Consider the following 17,065-nt stretch of genomic DNA (forward strand, 5'->3'; position numbering starts at 1 on the left):
ACTTCACATGTTTGATAAGAGTCCTGTCCTGAACACTTGACCATGCTCATATTTGGTTATAGCAATAGCGCCACCTGCTGGTAGCAGGAAGTGTGGCAAATACAAAACGTGCTCGAAAAATCATGAAACTTTGCACACGCTTCAGAAGTGGTGAAAATTTACGTGTGATATGGTTTTCAAAATTGGGTGGGGCAAAATGGCTTAATTATTGCCCCTACATTTTGCCCCGGCTCCTGGTTTCACGTACAGTTATGAAATTTGGTACATACATGTAATGACCCAATACCTACAAAAAAGTATCTTGGAGCGTAGCCCTAAACACAACAGGAAGTCAGCTATTTTGAACTTCCTCTCAGATTTTGTGCAGTTTTTGCCATTTCCAGACGTTATACTTTAACGAACTCCTCCTACAGTTTTGATCTGATCCTCTTCAAATTTAGTGAGTGCAATCTTAAGGCCTTTCCTAAAGGCGCCCGGTGGCGGTGGCAGGAGTGCGAGGGCCCTTTTCATCGCTGCTTGCAGCTTTAATTTTAAACTGTTATCCTTGTTGCAAATATTTTTGGGAACAATATCTCACTGATGGGACTTTATCATCATTCAGAAAGGGCTGTCAATCTAAAATTAGTTTGATTACTTAGGGGTCAATCAGTTAATTTCGTTTACAGGTCTGTGAAGGTTGAGTACCTCCTTTTGGTTCCAAATTAGGACACAGCCTCTTTCCATCCTCAAAAAGGTCATTAATCAGACCAACTGGGTGATTGCCGGTTTCTGTGCCTCTGCTTCTCCAAAACACACAAATGTAACAATGTGACAAAGACAAATGTGTGGTATAAAAATGTGATAGATCCTGTCATTGTTTTCAATGTAACGTGTGTGTGTGTGTGCAGGTCTGGGTACTTGTGAGGGCCAAGTGTCCTCGCTAAGAAACATTTCTGTACAAAACAAGAATGACACTATACTGCTTATAGCCTAATTCACTGCAGTATATGTTACATAGTAACAAGTACAAAATAATTCCTAAGTTTTTCCCTTTTGTATAGATGAATGAAATTGAAAGATTAACACGTGTGTAGGTGTTTAGCTACGTCTAATTGTTATGATAGCATTTCATTTTTAGATTAAGAATATAATTCAATATAGTATTACTGTAGAAATGTTAGGTTTTTAACTTAAGTTTAAGAGTTTTGAAAAGAGTATGTAAACATGCAAATTGTTCTGTAGGTACATAGACTTTTGGTGGTGTTTGTGTCTAAGTCATTGAATGCATTTGGTGCCAAAGCAATGATAAATGATCCACAGTTTAGCTCACAAAGACTGCTGTTATGTTAACGGTGTGAAGAGTTTTGAAAAAGTGACTTAGGTATCGAGAAATGTGTCCTAGCAATTGTAAAAAAAAAAAAAAAAAAAAACACTTTAATGTTTTGCACATGTTTCTGTGATGGGTAGGGGTTGGGTTATGCTGTAGAAAATATCATTAACATGTTCTAAAATCAATGGAAGTAAGTGTGTGTGTGTGTGTGTGTGTGTGTGTGTGTGTGTGTGTGTGTGTGTGTGTGTGTGTGTGTGTGTGTGTGTGTGTGTGTGTGTGTGTGTGTGTGTGTGTGTGTGTTGAGGTAGATATGAGAGGTGGTATAGTATAGTATGTACGTATAGTATGAATGGTAAATCTTTGAATCTCAATCAAAACTGAAAGCTTATAACGCTCCAATAAGCACCTAATATACCAGTAGCCTTGTTTTGGCTTCCTTTCACTTTTGTACCATTAATCCAGGCTACCTCGATTGGAGATTTGAGGATTTATTTTGGTTCAATATTCCAATCACCTCGCAATATACAGAATAAAGAGTGCAAACAGGACATAGTAACTAGGATCAATATTTTTGGAGCATGATGTAAGATATTGCCACCTGAGGACCAACTGTATTGGATTCTACTCCGACTTCTCAGTGCTTCGGAAGCTTGTAAAATCTGATGGTTGCACCATTCCTCCTTGGCACTCTCTGAAAGCAGGAAAAACAAAGTTTTCTATTAAACGTCTATAAATGTCATGTGTAATCAGTTTTTTCATCATGACAGGAGATTGCTGCAACCAACTGCACTTGGCCGGATCTTATGAAAAGAACTGTTTTTGCTTATTAATTGCATACTAACATCCTCTTTTCAATTCTTTTTCACTTTGATTTTCTGTAGAGTTGTCGTTATTATTCTGAAACACGCCGGCACTCAGCAGGTTTTAATTCTTGACACAGAATGTCGGTAATATTGACTCACTAACACATTTCCCAAACATTTGTGTATTCTCAGGAATAGACTGCTTTTGTTTCAGGAGTTCCTGTTTCTATGAACACTAGAAAACCTGTGTGTTGCTTCTGTATCTTTTGAGAGTTATAAAGGGCACACCGTGGTGATGTTGGGTTGGTTCAGCTGTATCAGTGACTGCTACACACATTCAGACATGCAAATCTGACGAAAGGTCTTATCTGTTTTCCTGTTGTCTCTCAGACAGTTTTTATTTTCTCTCACATACACTCTTAAAAACAAAGGTTCTTTAGGTTTTGAAAATGTAGTACGTTAAAAACACTTTACTGAAAGGTTCTTTGGGGAATTAAAAATGTTTCTTTTATGACATCACTGCAGAAATTCCCACAGTGACAATGACATCAAATTATTTGATAACAAAAGCTATGAGGGTAGTGAATCCAAAAATGAAACCAAATCTCTATGACTTTCATTCTTCCCTGAAACAATGTTTTTCAATGAAAGCCATTTGGTTTCAAAACAATATTAGACATTGTATCGACAAAAAACATTTCTAAAATATCTTCTAAGTTTGTAACCATGTGAGGCTGAGTAAATGATGAGAGAATTTTCATTTTTGGATGCACTATCCCTTTAAGGGCCATTATTGTATTACATTATGGACTTTTTAGTCATTTTTATTAGTTACAGGTTCTATATCTAGTAGACCGTAAGAACTGTGTAAGTCCATGTCCATTTTGTCTTTAGTTCATAATTTAAATTGTCAATAAGTCTTTTATTTCATCCTGTAAACTTGCTGAACACCTATGAAATGGCCTTCAGATGACTGGTAAGTACAAAGCACCTTCTGATGTGGTGCATGAATGGTAATTAAATATACTAAATTAATATTTATACTTACAAACAGGTTTATTGTCAACATGTCATGAAGTCATTAAATCTGGGACAGTATTTATGGGGCCAAATATATGAAAAGAATTGTACATAGGCTTTTGACCAGTTAGAATTAACTGTGAAAAATATGAGTGTAATAATTGCTGGTCATGATAACATGATTAATCCAAAGTTCTATCAATTCCTTGTCATTATGTCTTAATAGTCAATTGGATACTGTGCTGGGTCTTTGAATTGTGTTAAAGATGTTTAGGCTTCCTAAATATCTTAAAAGCATTAAGCTAAAAATGAATTCTTGTTGAATGCGGTTGAAAAAGACACTTGCTGTTGGTATGCTGGTGAAGTATGACAACAAAAACCTATCACAAAGTAATAAAGCCACCCACAGGACACACATTCTTACAAATGCACTAGTAATTGCTGTCTTATAAGTACAGACAATAATGGTTCAGATGCTTGCATTATGCATTTGCAGAACTACTTAACCTTATGGCATTATGTGATGTTTTAAGTCGTCTGTATTGTGTATCTATTCAGTCATTGTTTGAAGTAGTTTTGAATATAGAACAGTTTTTTTTTTTTTTTTTTTTTGGTTCAAAGAAAGAAACAACAGAAGGCTTTGTAATTTCACAGGTGTAAATTTAAACAATAAAAACCTGAAAACGCCTCAAGCTACAATGTCAAAGCAATTCATTTTTATTCTTTATCACTTATAACCTACTAAAACTCCTTTTTGGCAACAAAAGTAAAACAGGAAAGAAATTATCACCCTCAAAATGTGGTCAATCAAGCCTCATTGCTCAACGGCTCCAAACTGCTTGCTGTCAGAATGATTAAGCATTTTGCATTTTTTTGCTTCTGCAATTGGTCACCTTGATCAGACCATTTTGCTCCCCCCCCTCAGGGTAATATGTAAAATATTAACCACATAAATTATAGTAGCATTAAAATTATATTTAAGGCTTACAAGTTAACTTAATTAATTTGTGTATGCGTGTGTGTGTGTGTGTGTGTGTGTGTGTGTGTGTGGTCCTTGGTAAACCCTATGTTGTAAGATAGTAATACCAGAATTTTTTAACTTGTGGAGACTTTTTTTTTGTCCCCATGAGGAAAACATCTTATAAATCATACTAAATTATGTTTTTGGTAGGTTAGGGGATATAATATACAGTTTGTACAGTATAAAAAGCATTATGTATGTAGAAAGTCCCTATAAGACATGGAAACTAGTGTGTGCGTGTGCGTGTGTGCGTGCGTGTGTACTCACTCCTCTAAACGGTGCAAGAAGCTGTCGATCTGTTCTTTAGGAATTTCTCCATCCAGATGGGCCAAGTATGTGTACAGCCCCTGAAATGTGTCGAAAGGAATCTGGCCTGAACCACCCTCAGAGTCCTCTGTGAGTATTTCACATGCATGTTTCAAAGCACTCATGATGGCCTGTGGGAACAATACAGTGGGCTTTCTTTCAAAACTTACACTTGACCTTTACAACATAATTTAGCACATTTTGAATGAATTTATGAATCAGTCTTTATGAATCATCCTTGTTCAACTCCTTGAATCCTTAAGACCATTTCAAATCCAACACTGCCATCTAGAGTCAGTTAGTAGAATTACAACACCTCAAATGAATCCACCACCACACAATATCATTTAACGTATGGTAAGTACATATATAAGATATTTATAGTTACTCACCCCACCCAACGCACTACATCCTAAAGCAAAAAACTGCATCCAATCGATATTTTCACTGAAGTTGCCAAGGGCGAGGATTGTGTCAAGCTGTTCAATTGGCAAGCACAGATCTTTCCACTTCCAAAGAAGCTCCTCTTTTGTAATGATTTTGTTAGGTGCGAACTACAGGCAAGATAAATCTCATCAATATTCACAAATATACATCTGATGCACTGTGTATAAAACATACAAGAGAGATGCAGTGGATCACACCTGTTGATGAAGGATCTTTAGAAGGCCTGGTGTCAGTCCTGTGTCTGTTTTCTGAGTTGCCACTGGCATTTCCAGTCTCTCCCTGACTGATATGCCCTGACCTTTTGATAAAGCTGAAAAATAGCTGAAGGAGAAGCAGTTTTATTGTCACTGCATTACATTTCCATTGCAATATAAAGCATAGCATACATCATACACTACCGATCAGATGTTTAGAATATTTTTTTATTTATTATTATTATGTTTTTTAAAGAAGTCAGTAATATTGTGAAATATTATTACAATTTAAAATAATTTCCATTTTATTATATTTTTAAAATGTAATTTATTCCTGTGATGGCAAAGCTGAATTTTCCCTTTGAACATGACCCTTCAGAAATCATTCTAATATGATGATTTGGTGCTCAAGAAACATTTCTGATTATTATCAATGCTAAAAACAGTTGCAGCTTAATATTTTTGTGGAAACCAATATACTAACGTTACCATTCAAAAATCGGGGGTAAGTCAGATTTTAAATAATAATTAGGTAATTATTACTTTTATTCAGAAAAGACACGTTAAATTGATCAAATGTGACAGTAAAGACATTTATAATGTTACAATTTTTTTTTTATTATTAATTCTGTTCTTTTGCGCTTTCTATTCATCAAATAATCCTAAAAACTGTTTTACAGTGTCCAGAAAGGTATAATTAAGCAGCACGAATGTTTCAACATTGATAATAATAAGAACCATTATTAATAATTGATAATAATTCAGCACCAAATCAGCATATTAGAATGATTTCAGAAGGATCATGTGACACTGAAGACTGGAGTAATGATGCTGAAAATTCAGCTATAATATAATTAATTTTACAATATTACTGTTTTTACTGATTGTTCAATCAAATAAATTGCAGCCTTGGTGATCATTAGAGACTTTCTAAACTCCAAAACTTTCTAAACTTTTGAATGGTAGTGTATATATATAATGCCAATCTGATGCATTATTATAGTATAGGCTATAATAAACAACAACACTTAACTCAGCTGCCCATTGTAGCACATCACATGGCTGTGTTTTAATTGCAGCTTTTGTGAACTGCTTTAGAATATTAGGCAGCTCTGGAGGGATGTTGATCTGCTGGGCGCAGTACATTGTTTCAGGAGGAGGCATCACTATAGGTTGTATTTTAAGATAATGACCAGGAGAAAGTGAACACAAAAGAACACAGAAAGTACATTAGGCAGTTAGAATATCATTCATTAACATTAACTTACATGCAATATGGAAAAGGAAAATTGTGGTACTTAAATTGGCTAGCACAGGTGCTCCAGCTAAACTAAATAACATCTAATCTTAACGCACTAAAGGACTTACCGTTTTAAGTTAAGTTTATTTTAAATACAGAGTTATGTCCTTGGTCCTTCTTAATAAATATATCCTAGTACTTTGTAGTATACTACTTTGTCATCTTATAGGACAGCAGCGACTTGCATCTCTGTTTTTCATAGCAACGGGTTGTTTGTAAGCATCACCTAGAAACCGAAAAGGGCTCCGAGATCTGATTGGCCAATGCCAACATAAAAGGCGTTAACCAGAGCAAATGTTGCCATGTCCGCTGTAAGTGGCTTGTTTCTCTCATAAAAAGGGAACCAACTGAGGGATTTATTTCTGGAATTCTTTATTTCACGAGACTATGCTACTTAAAATAAGCATACTTAAAAAATATTTAGCCTTGAATTACTATATTTTATTACCTAATATTTCTAAGGAATGCTTTTTTTTTAACCGAGTTGCTTTCTGTTATGATATCTGGCAACACTCTAACAGAACCTTTCCGTATACGTCTATTTTTTTTTTATTTACTTTTTTTTTTCAGTAACTTGCTATATGCTTTTCATCGTGTTCCAGAAACATTACAAACAGTTAAATATGTAATTATAAGAAAGTTCCGTGTCTATGCTCATGAGCACAAGACGTGGACTTGAAAGTAAAAGTAAAAGTAAAGTCCGAGTTTACACCATAGACTGTAAAAAAATAGGTGTACACCGTGCAAAGTGGAAACTTGCATGAGGCTGTCTGTCTGTGTTCAGCAGCTGTATTTAATTTAAAGTTGTCTTTGCTACACTAACCCAACATATCAGCGATATTTGCAAAACGATGGATGTTCGGAAGTATTTGGCACGTATCAGCTGTTCTGGTCCATGTCCTCCGACATTGGAGACATTGCGATATGTTCACCTGAATCACTTAATGGCAGTTCCCTTTGAGAACCTCACTGTTCATATCGGAGAGCGGGTCAGGCTTGAGTTGCCACTTCTGTATGAAAAAATCGTCCTCATGCGCCGTGGAGGATTCTGCTTTGAGAACAATGGGCTCTTCTCTTGGCTTTTGTCTCAGATGGGCTTTGACGTGACTATTCTCTCCGCACAGGTCAGGAATCGGTTCACCGGTGCTTACGGACCTCCCTTCGACCACTTCATCATGATGGTGAAGCTGGATGGACACAGATGGCTCTGTGATGTTGGGTTTGGATCCGGATTCCAGCTCCCTCTTTCTCTTGAGACAGATAGTCCTCAAGCCCAGAGCCACGGAGTGTATCGAATCAGATCTCAGGGAGACTTCATTTTCATGGAAACGAAATCTGAGACTGAGGTATCAGGGAGTGCAGAAGAAGAATGTTGGTTGGAACAGTACAAATTCACCCTGGAGTCACGTGAAAGAGATGATTTCAGAGCCATGTGTGACTACCATCAGAGTTCTGTTAGCTCGATTTTCTTCTGCAAATCTCTCTGTTCACTCGTATTGCCCACTGGAAGAATCACAATCATGGGCCGCAGACTGATTATAACCAGTTTGACCTCGGAGGATGGACAGCAAGCTATGAAAACCACTACAGATCTTTCAAATGAAGAAATTACTGAGTTTTTGAGAGAGAAGTTTGGAATTGTTCTTCCTTCTCCACTCACTCCAAAAGATGTTGAGATTGTACCACCACCAGTTACTTATTAAGTCATTAGTTTATTGGTTGGGTCACTCTTGTTCTTTAATATTTTTGCATTATCAACACAAGGAAATATTAAAATGTACATATTGTTTTTTCTTTGTACTCTATATAAAGTTTTATGAATAACATTAATATTTTATAGTTCTATCATGTGTAGATTAAGATGTTGAGGGTTATTTCATGAAGTGCCTTTTCCATGTTGTAAAAGTGATTTTAAATATAGGCTACATGTCTTTTTAACAATCAGACAAATTATGTCTTAAAGTGTTAATAAATTAGTAACATTTAAAATAAAATTAGCTTTTATATATATATATATATATATGTATATTTTCAGTTGGTTTAAGTTTTAGTCATTTTGTTGTGTGCTTTTTTTTCATTTTGATCAGTTTTTTTAATATTTCTATTTTGCTGTTATATATTTTTATTGCAGTTTTAGTCATTTTAATACGCTACTAACTTATCCTTATTTGGTTTCCGTTAGTTGCCAACAATTTAACATCTAGTAACATCTTATAATATTTTGCTATTTTGAATCAGTTTTATTTAAATGAAAACGATTTTTAATAGTCTAATATGAACACTGCGTTGTTCAAGTCATTGGTTACACATGATCGAGACACAAAATATATTAAATACGTATCTTATTTGTAAGACGTCCCAGGTAATATATATTTTTTTATTTTTTTATTTTTTGCGGAGAATGCGAGATTGATCATTCACAATTCTTTACAAAAACGTATCAAATGCTCTCGCTTGTCCTCACAGACTTGCCGTAGCAGCAGTGTTGCCAAGTCCGCGGTTCTGCAACCAGATACTATTGGAGAAATTGGGCTACTTTTACACTGTTGCCGCGGGTTGTTTGTGTAGTGCACGGGTTAAAGCGATTTTTTTACCCACCGGAAAGTGAGTTTTATCGGGGAATCACCCTCGAACGCGATTTGGCTAATTTTGGCCGTGATTGGGTTAGTTTTGATTAGCAGTTTGGCTGATTTTGTTGTGCAGACCTGGCAACCCTGCATAGCAGAGCGCTGTTCTCAAGAAAAAATGTCAAATCTTAGGAAAATAGCCAAGGTAAGAAGTGCATGAATTAAATTTGTGGAAATACTGTTGTATTTTTATTTGTAATTAACTTTGATAATTATGCATTTTAAGAAAGCTGAGATTATTTTAAAGATGTGCGCATCTGTGGCGGCATCACTGATGTTACGTTAGCTAAGCTAACTGCAGCTTGACTTGATAAGGTTTTTTTCATTGCGATGTTAATATTTAACCGGTTTATAATTTATATATATCTATTTTTAAGGACTATAATTTTCTTGCTGCATGATAAGTATAGCCTATTACTGTCGTTGACGTTTTCTAATAAATTGTGCTATATGCCTGGAATTCTAGCAATGTCTCCTCAGTGAGTGAAATTATGACACTGTTTCACGTGAAACTGATGCTTCAGTGTTCTGCCTAATAAACAAGGCAACTCCTATTTTGTTAACGTGCTGCTGCTTTTTGCTCCATTGTATTGCTGTTTTTCAGTTATCCGATAATCATACTACATAATATGAATACATAATTTGCTCTGCCACAGGGGTTCTTATGACTTATTTTATAATATTTGTTTAATGTGCCCTTCCCTGTTCAGGTGGTGCTGCCCGTGGCAGTGCCTGGAGCCCTTGGCCTGATGTCTGCCACTGTTTTTGCTGCAAGCGAGGCCAAAGAAAACACCACCACCACCCTAATGACTGATGAGGTACTTCCTGTGAAGTGTGTTTTGGGATGGTGTGGGTCAGAACGAGGAGGTCATTTGCTTGATGTTAAGTGTTTTTTACAATACCCCTTTATTTTTCAGCTTTCACTCTATAACACGCCTGAGTCCCAGCTGAGGTATGAGGAGCCCGAGGTTGGTCATGTTGAGCAGGGTGTGGCGTCTCTGAGAAAGACGGTGGAACCTTATATTTCATGGTGTCAGGTATGCTTTAAAACTGACTTTGTTTAGTGATTCAGAAAGAAAAGCTTGACTTCTAGGGAAACAAAATGTAGTTAATACAGTGTAAATCAATAAGATGCAGATAAATAAGATAAAGATGATATCAGTATACATGCATCTCTTCTCCATATTTTATGTATTCATTTATTATTTAAATTTCATGTTTGGTTTATAGTTCTCGTGATTTCTTTATGACTCTTGTCCACCTCCAGGAAAAGACACAGTTTACCGTGGAGAAAGTGCAGGTAAGTTATGTTGGCTTTTTTAGCCACAATTATTATGCTCTTAATTTATGATTGTGATAAATAATTACGAAATGAACCTGTAATATATCTGTTACCTAAAATGTTCTCTCTTTTAATCATAGTCTTACTACAAGACTGTTGAGCCCGGTGTGAGTAACACTCAAAATATTGTAAAGGGTACGGACAAAAACACACACTTATCATGAGTTTTCAATCTTTTAGATGCCACAAACCCCCATATATGATCATTTACATGCGAGGGACCCCCATCCTAAAGTTTAAAAGGCAGATATACATTTTTATGTATAAAGACACAATGTTATACTGCGAAAATAAATATTATAAAAATATATATTTATCAAATACATTTAGTTTTATGTTACTTTACTATTTTTTTTTACTCACTATAGTACTTTACTATGTATTATTTATTTTATTCCTAATTTTTTATTTATTAATCTGTTTATCTTTTAATGTATTTTAATATATTGTATTGAATTATTCTTTTAATTGTTTTTTATCTCATTTGTATCTATATATAATTGTTTTATATATAATTATTTTTATCTTATTATATTATTTATTTGTTTGTTTTATCAATTATTTTTTCTATACATTTTCAACAGTTTTTTTCTAAACATTTCCTCGGTCCCCCTAGCACTCCATCCCTGGACCCCAGTATGAAACCCCTATACTACTGTTTGTGTGGTTATATTAAACAGTATTGCATTTCTTTTCTTTTTTCAGATGTATATGCATTTTTGAATGACCCTCCATCCGAGTTTTATGCCAGTGTGGGTGTTATAGGTTTTTCTGGAATTCTGGGACTTTATTTAGCAAAAGGTATGATTCTTATTCATTATTTGTTATTATTTATCCCATTTTAATCATATCAAGGTCTTTGACCTGTAACATCTGTTCTGTGTCATTATTAACTACTGTTTTGGTTCTTTTTGTTTGTTTTGTCTGGACAGGCAGTACAATCAAGAGACTGATGTTCCCCACTGGGCTGATGGCTCTCAGCGCCTCTATGTTCTACCCACAACATGCCGCCTCCGTTGCCAGGGCAAGTTTACATTTCTTTCTGTACAGATGGACAGAGTCTGTGGTTGTTTCTCGGCAGGCCGCCCAATACACACAGCAGTAACTGAGGCTTTGAATATCACTTGCATCCTGGGATATTAACAGCACTTGCCTGAAGGCACACTTGTGTGTTCTGATAGTCTGTGTTCCTTCCTCTTTTCTCCCTGTGCAGCCATCCATAAGTGTAAAACTAGAAAGTAGAGGGATATTTTGAGAATTTTTCTATGGATAAGCTCTATCAATTAAAGTGAATAATATACTATTGGCTACCTCACTGGAACAGCACAGAAAATTATATGAACACTAAGTTAATGCTTTAATATTTGCACAATTGTTTAAAATTCAAAAGTACAACATTTAAAGGGATAGTTCACCCAAAAATGAATATTCTGTCATCATTTACTCACCCTCAAGTTGTTCCAAGCCTGTACGAATTTCTTTCTAATGTTGAACACAAAAAAGATATTTTAAAGAATGTTGGTAATCAAACATTGACTTCTACAGTATGGAGAGAAAAAAAATACTATGGAAGTCAATGGGGCCCATCAACTGTTTGGTTACCGAAATTCTTCAAAACTTATTATTTTGTGTTTAACAGAAGAAAGAAACTCATACAGGTTTGGAACCACTTAAGGGTGAGTTAAATATTACAATTGTATAGTGTACTGATGATGGGTAATATGACCTGATTGTGTTTTCTCAACGTAAGTGTTTCTGTTTGTTTTTAATAGACCACAAAAGACTACATATTTTCCCGGGGTTCAGAAGGGCGAGTTGTTTTGGAGGAGCTGCTGAGAGGGAAGTCACCATCCAAGGATAAAGTGAGGAGAAATCTGATACTTGGCACAGTGTTGTCCTAGTTTTTTTCCCTCTCCCAAGACAGATTGCATACAGTGCTAATGTCTTGAGCAGGTTCGGACCAAATGTTAAATTGCCTCTAACTAAATTGTTATGCTGCATTCTTGAAGAAACTTTCACAGACATACACTTCCATTCAAAAGATATGGTTCATGCTGCGCAATGTCGGTATTATGAGATAACAGCATGTGAATCAAGGTTAAAACGAAAACTATGACTAAAACTATTGGTCAAAAAAAAAAATTGTAAACTGAAATAAAATAGAAATTTTAACATACTTGAAAAACTAAAACTAAACGACACTAACTGAAAAACTAACTGAAACAAAATAATAATAAGCAAAAATAAATAATCGTTTTCGTAATTAATAAGCTCTCGTCATCATCCTGTACTGGAAAAACACTTTTTTCCATTCCACTGCGCTACTTTATTTTTCAATGTATGACCGTTGCACTTGAGTCTCGCGTCTTCTGCAGCATCACGTGCATGACACGACACTCTAAAAACGCGGCACTCTAAAATAAGTTCAACTTTTAAAAGACGCATATCGAGACCTTGCGCTTTTTCCTCACTGTGCCCGCGACTTTTTTCCGGTTTTCAAAGAAAAAACGCTTTCTGTGTGAACCAGCCCTAAGAAGCAGAAATGGCCAAATAAGTATTTCCATCATGTCTAGAGACCGTATGCAAATACAGCTGTACCTTAATTCCAGGTAAGATAACCATCTCATGTGAAACTAGCCTAAACAAGATAGGCCTACCACACACATATTAGACAAGATACCACACTGAGCAGAAAACGGAAAAAACAAATAGCATGTCTATAGCCCAGAAATAGATGTACATTTGTCAGAGTAGAAGTATACTAAATGTCTGGTCTGAACAGAACATTCGAATATGAGTATAACTATGAGTATATGATTTTAAACGATGCAATAGACAAAAAGTATAAATGGATCAATATGAAAAAGATCATAGAAATAACCTTAAAGAACGCATATCTTTAACAAGATTTCATTTTTAATATGAATGAGTATGAATTAATTTTTTTTTTATTAAGAGGTTTTCACAAGAGTTAACTGTAAACTGCAAACATTAAACTTTGCTTAAATTAAATGTCTTTAACTGGAAGTGTTCTGTTAACTCTGCTAAACTATAATTACTAAAACTGAAACTAAATATATAAAAACTGAATAGAAATGTGTTCATAAAATAAAAACTAAACTAAAACTAACAAAACCATTAATGAAACTAACTAAAACTAACTGAAATTTATAGGAAATTAGAAAATGATATTAAAACAAAAACTAATTTAAAAATGCAAAACTATAATACCTTGATGTGAATTTCTACTTCACCGGTCTACGTCCTCGGACTTGGAATTAAGCTTTTCTATGAAAACACTATCAACGCCAATATGAGTCTGCAGTGATCACGTGGTACAAATGGGAGCTTTCAGAAAATTCCCAGTTAACAAGCTGTAATTACGAGTTTTACTAGGATGTGAATGCTTTTTACAAGTCTTAATCTTGTAATTACGGTAATAACGACATGGCGTGAAGGCACCTTCAGTCTGATTTTTCAAATGCATAAGTCCCTTATGCTTGCCAAGTCTGCATTTGTTTGATTAAAAATACAGTAAAATATTTTGTATACTATATTTTCAATAGAAAATGAACTGTTTTATATTGTAAAGGGTTAGTTCACCCAAAGATTTAATGTTACTAACCCTTTAATATATCCAATTTAATATATTTAATTCTTGTGATGAAAAAACTGAATTTTCAAAGCTGAATAATATGCTGATTTGGTGCTCAGGAAACATTTATTATTAGCAATGTTGAAAAACAGTTGTGCTGTGACTGTTTTCAGGATTCTTTGATGAATAGAATTTTCAAAACAATAGCATTTATTTGAAATAGAAATCATTTGTGACATTATAAATGGTTTTACGGTCACTTTTGATCAATTTAATGCATCTTTGATGAATAAATGTATCAGTTTCTTTACAAAAAATGTATCCCAATAATTTAGCAAGGTAAGTCCAAAATCAATAGTGGGAGACCGTTTTGATGGCACCTATATTTAACATCAAGAGCCTCTTCAAATTTGTGGAATGAATACTTTTCCTTCTTTGTAATGGTTTACCCATTTCTTTACAGGTTGAGAAGAGAGAGAAAACAGACAGCCAGAAATCAAGTTGAGACAAAGCAGTAATTTATGAGAAGTTCCTGCTTGCACCTGGATTGTGTTCTCTTATCAATGCACTGACTAGTTTAGTGGTTTTTGCTGTATTATTTTATTGACCGTGTTTACTGAAACTGTATATTTGACCTTTATGTGCATTATATAAATTAAATTGTCTTTATAAATGTACACTGCAACCATTTGGACTAAGCTGAAAAAGAGAATTACCTACTTGACCTGCACTGTGAAATTTCCCGACACTTTTCAGCAACTCAATGACTTTCAGGTCTTACTGATGGGTCCAATTGTATTTCCAGTAGGGTATTCTACACCAGTGTTGGCATTGCATTCTCTAGAGCTTTCCAGTATCATTAAACAAAGATTTCAAACTCGCATAAGTTTACATTACCATTTCACAAACCACGTTGATAAGAATCTGTCCCATGAAACATGAACTTGGCCTAGTCTGGACATAAACAAAGGGACATTCTGCAAAGTACAGCACCCTTGAGGAAACAATCCATTCTCTGTTCATTTACAGTACAGTGCAGTATGTAGTCTGCTTTTACTCTTTTACTGTTATGACTTGCACATTTGTTGTGAGAGGAATGCCTGAAGGTGTTATCTTATGCATATAATTAAATACAAATACTTTTTAGATTTTTTTCTTTTATTTTCCATGCATTCAATGAATAAACGAATATTATGAACGATTATCTGACATGCAAACTATAGAATATGACTACAAGTAATGCTATAACTTAATCTCAAGATTAAATTATGTTAACATGATTAATACCCAAAGTGTCTAAAATATTTAAAGTCATTAAAGTGTTTTTTGAACTGAGAAATGGCTGTGAGATATCCCTACTCCCTCATTGAACACTGGAACTTTGGGCCAGCTCACTCTTCAGCAGACATTTTCAGGAGATTCTCCTTATCAATCCTGAAAAGTCGCCATCCCTCCTGCAGCGAGAGGTCGAAAGCCCCACGTCGCTTGTAAAAGTCGATGGATGCCTTGTTGGACTCAGCCACGATAAAATGCATGCTGCTGCAACGATTCTTCATCGCTGTCTGCAGGAGGAAACAACGCTTTGTGGTAGCATCTAGGCGTGTAATGCATGAAAACCACAACCATCTAAAAACAACAAAACTTTTACAAAATATAGGCTAGTCTATTTTGAGTTTGAAACTACTTGCTTATACTATTTTGTGTAAGCAAATACAGAGTTTTGTATATAAAAAAGAATTATGGATTAGTGTCTTTAATGATACAAACCATGTTTGCAACAGATGAAAACGGGTAACTTACATCACTGAGGGTTTTCAGGATTTCAGACCCAATTCCAAAACCTGTGAAGTATGAAATTAGTCAGGGGGATTGAGGAAATGCCTGCAGTTTCATAAGAGACACCCTTAATAACACACCCTTACCTCTGTACTCTCTCATTACATAAAAATCTTCAAGGTACAGCAGTTTGCCAATCCAAGGATCATAGGTGAAGTAGTACATGGCAAATCCAATCACAGAATAACCTATAAGTGTGAACACTGGTGTCTTACACAATTGCATTACATGTGCATGAATGTGTTTTGTGTATGAATGTTAAACAAGGGATGTAAGAACGCCTTTTTTAGGACGTAACTTCTGATAAAACGTTTCACATTAAACTGAAGAACAGACTACTCTGCTATTCAACAGTTCATTAAAGATCATCTTGGTGTTTTACCCTCGACTTTCTGATGCTCGGCTGCCACGTCTGCGACCAGGCAGTGGTAAAACGGGTGATCTCCGAATCCATCCTCGAGCAGATCTAAAAAACAAAACTTGTCACTGCCGGCAAACTATTGATGACATTTCACATTTGACATATAGAGTCGTCTCACCTTTCTCAGTCAATATAACTTGGTCTTCCATTTCTTCATACTTGGCGAGTTCCTATAGAAGGTAGTAAAGAAAAAATGCTTCCTGAACTATGTTAAAGAACAAGTTCTATAAGGTGATGGCCCCCGGCCTAGGGCTTGTTTTCAAGCAGGTTCATATCTGCATAATTCATCAATGTCATGAAACTGATTTGAAACAATTTAACATTAATATAAAAAACAGAATAGATGTGATGTAATATGATTTCGTGCGACAGAACACCAAATAAACGTATTCTAAAGCATATTTAACATTATGCACTTGTTAAAAGGTTTCGACAGCATATTCTTGCATATCTTACTTTAAAAATAGCCATATGTAGAAACCAGTGTGAAGTCTACCTTTATCAATCGCAATATGTCAGGCACGTCTTTGGGCTCCGCTTTACGCAAATTAAAATTGGCCATTTTCTTCTTTTGCTCTTTTTCCCTTTTCTCACTAGTCCTCTATATGTGAAGTGAAGCAAAAGGTGTTTCTTCATTCGATTCCCAGAATATTACCCTCCGCTGTCAAGTTTGGGCTTCTCCTGTAAGGGACTCGCATGCAGCAGCTGAACCGGCTGTTTTCACCTGACTTCTGTAAATGTCTTTTGTTTATCAACTCGAGAGTCTCGAGCGGGCATATATTTGCCGGTGGGGGAGGGGTCTGAATACTTCGATTGCGGACCAATAGCAGTTGTCCATTCGAGA

The 17,065-nt window shown here is 35.3% G+C and overlaps 4 protein-coding genes across 7 annotated transcripts; 2 read left to right on the forward strand and 2 right to left on the reverse strand.

Annotated features, from left to right (window-relative positions):
• Positions 1-1,779: 1,779 nt before the first annotated feature.
• On the reverse strand, positions 1,780-7,743 carry ropn1l (rhophilin associated tail protein 1-like). 3 transcript variants are annotated; one of them, XM_084398558.1, is made up of 6 exons: positions 7,333-7,743; positions 6,134-6,266; positions 5,104-5,227; positions 4,852-5,013; positions 4,421-4,590; positions 1,780-2,000 (listed from the first exon to the last, which is right to left on the reverse strand). In XM_084398558.1, exons 2-6 carry the CDS (start codon positions 6,262-6,264, stop codon positions 1,931-1,933), a joined length of 657 nt encoding a protein of 218 aa, XP_084254684.1. In that variant the 5' UTR covers positions 6,265-6,266; positions 7,333-7,743; the 3' UTR covers positions 1,780-1,930. The 3 variants fall into 3 exon arrangements, with proteins under 3 accessions (XP_084254684.1, XP_084254682.1, XP_084254683.1); XM_084398556.1 differs by having other exon boundaries at positions 7,224-7,698; XM_084398557.1 differs by lacking the exon at positions 7,333-7,743 and adding an exon at positions 6,469-6,688.
• Positions 7,252-8,310, forward strand: LOC311283823 (arylamine N-acetyltransferase, pineal gland isozyme NAT-3-like; the record flags this gene model as incomplete). Its single annotated transcript, XM_084398554.1, has 1 exon — positions 7,252-8,310. One exon carries the CDS (start codon positions 7,252-7,254, stop codon positions 8,101-8,103), a length of 852 nt encoding a protein of 283 aa, XP_084254680.1. The 3' UTR covers positions 8,104-8,310.
• Positions 8,311-8,863: 553 nt separating this feature from the next.
• Positions 8,864-15,110, forward strand: apoob (apolipoprotein O, b). The gene is made up of 9 exons (XM_084398559.1): positions 8,864-9,172; positions 9,738-9,845; positions 9,945-10,064; positions 10,295-10,327; positions 10,450-10,504; positions 11,075-11,170; positions 11,302-11,393; positions 12,142-12,231; positions 14,428-15,110. The coding sequence occupies exons 1-9, from the start codon at positions 9,146-9,148 to the stop codon at positions 14,467-14,469; spliced, it is 663 nt and encodes a 220-aa protein (XP_084254685.1). The 5' UTR covers positions 8,864-9,145; the 3' UTR covers positions 14,470-15,110.
• A 149-nt stretch (positions 15,111-15,259) lies between these two features.
• On the reverse strand, positions 15,260-17,016 carry sat1b (spermidine/spermine N1-acetyltransferase 1b). 2 transcript variants are annotated; one of them, XM_084398564.1, is made up of 6 exons: positions 16,718-17,015; positions 16,340-16,391; positions 16,183-16,266; positions 15,887-15,988; positions 15,765-15,805; positions 15,260-15,526 (listed from the first exon to the last, which is right to left on the reverse strand). In XM_084398564.1, exons 1-6 carry the CDS (start codon positions 16,781-16,783, stop codon positions 15,356-15,358), a joined length of 516 nt encoding a protein of 171 aa, XP_084254690.1. In that variant the 5' UTR covers positions 16,784-17,015; the 3' UTR covers positions 15,260-15,355. The 2 variants fall into 2 exon arrangements, with proteins under 2 accessions (XP_084254690.1, XP_084254691.1); XM_084398565.1 differs by lacking the exon at positions 15,887-15,988 and having other exon boundaries at positions 16,718-17,016.
• Positions 17,017-17,065: the final 49 nt, after the last annotated feature.

This window comes from Rutilus rutilus (genome assembly GCF_951802725.1).
Source record: "Rutilus rutilus genome assembly, chromosome: 24".
NCBI lineage: Eukaryota > Metazoa > Chordata > Actinopteri > Cypriniformes > Leuciscidae > Rutilus > Rutilus rutilus.

Excerpts from the sequence above, each read along its gene's own strand:
- ropn1l (XM_084398556.1), bottom strand. Across the intron at positions 5,228-6,133 it reads GTGCTACAATGGGCAGCTGA|CTATTTTTCAGCTTTATCAA; the intron begins GTTAAGTGTTGT and ends CTTCTCCTTCAG. Across the intron at positions 4,591-4,851 it reads GATGTAGTGCGTTGGGTGGG|GCCATCATGAGTGCTTTGAA; the intron begins GTGAGTAACTAT and ends TTGTTCCCACAG.
- apoob (XM_084398559.1), top strand. The coding sequence starts at position 9,146 with ATGTCAAATCTTAGGAAAATAGCCAAG. Across the intron at positions 9,846-9,944 it reads CCACCCTAATGACTGATGAG|CTTTCACTCTATAACACGCC; the intron begins GTACTTCCTGTG and ends TTTATTTTTCAG. Across the intron at positions 10,065-10,294 it reads CTTATATTTCATGGTGTCAG|GAAAAGACACAGTTTACCGT; the intron begins GTATGCTTTAAA and ends GTCCACCTCCAG.
- sat1b (XM_084398564.1), bottom strand. The coding sequence starts at position 16,783 with ATGGCCAATTTTAATTTGCGTAAAGCGGAGCCCAAAGACGTGCCTGAC. Across the intron at positions 16,267-16,339 it reads AGTTATATTGACTGAGAAAG|ATCTGCTCGAGGATGGATTC; the intron begins GTGAGACGACTC and ends TTTGTTTTTTAG. Across the intron at positions 15,806-15,886 it reads TGTAATGAGAGAGTACAGAG|GTTTTGGAATTGGGTCTGAA; the intron begins GTAAGGGTGTGT and ends CATACTTCACAG.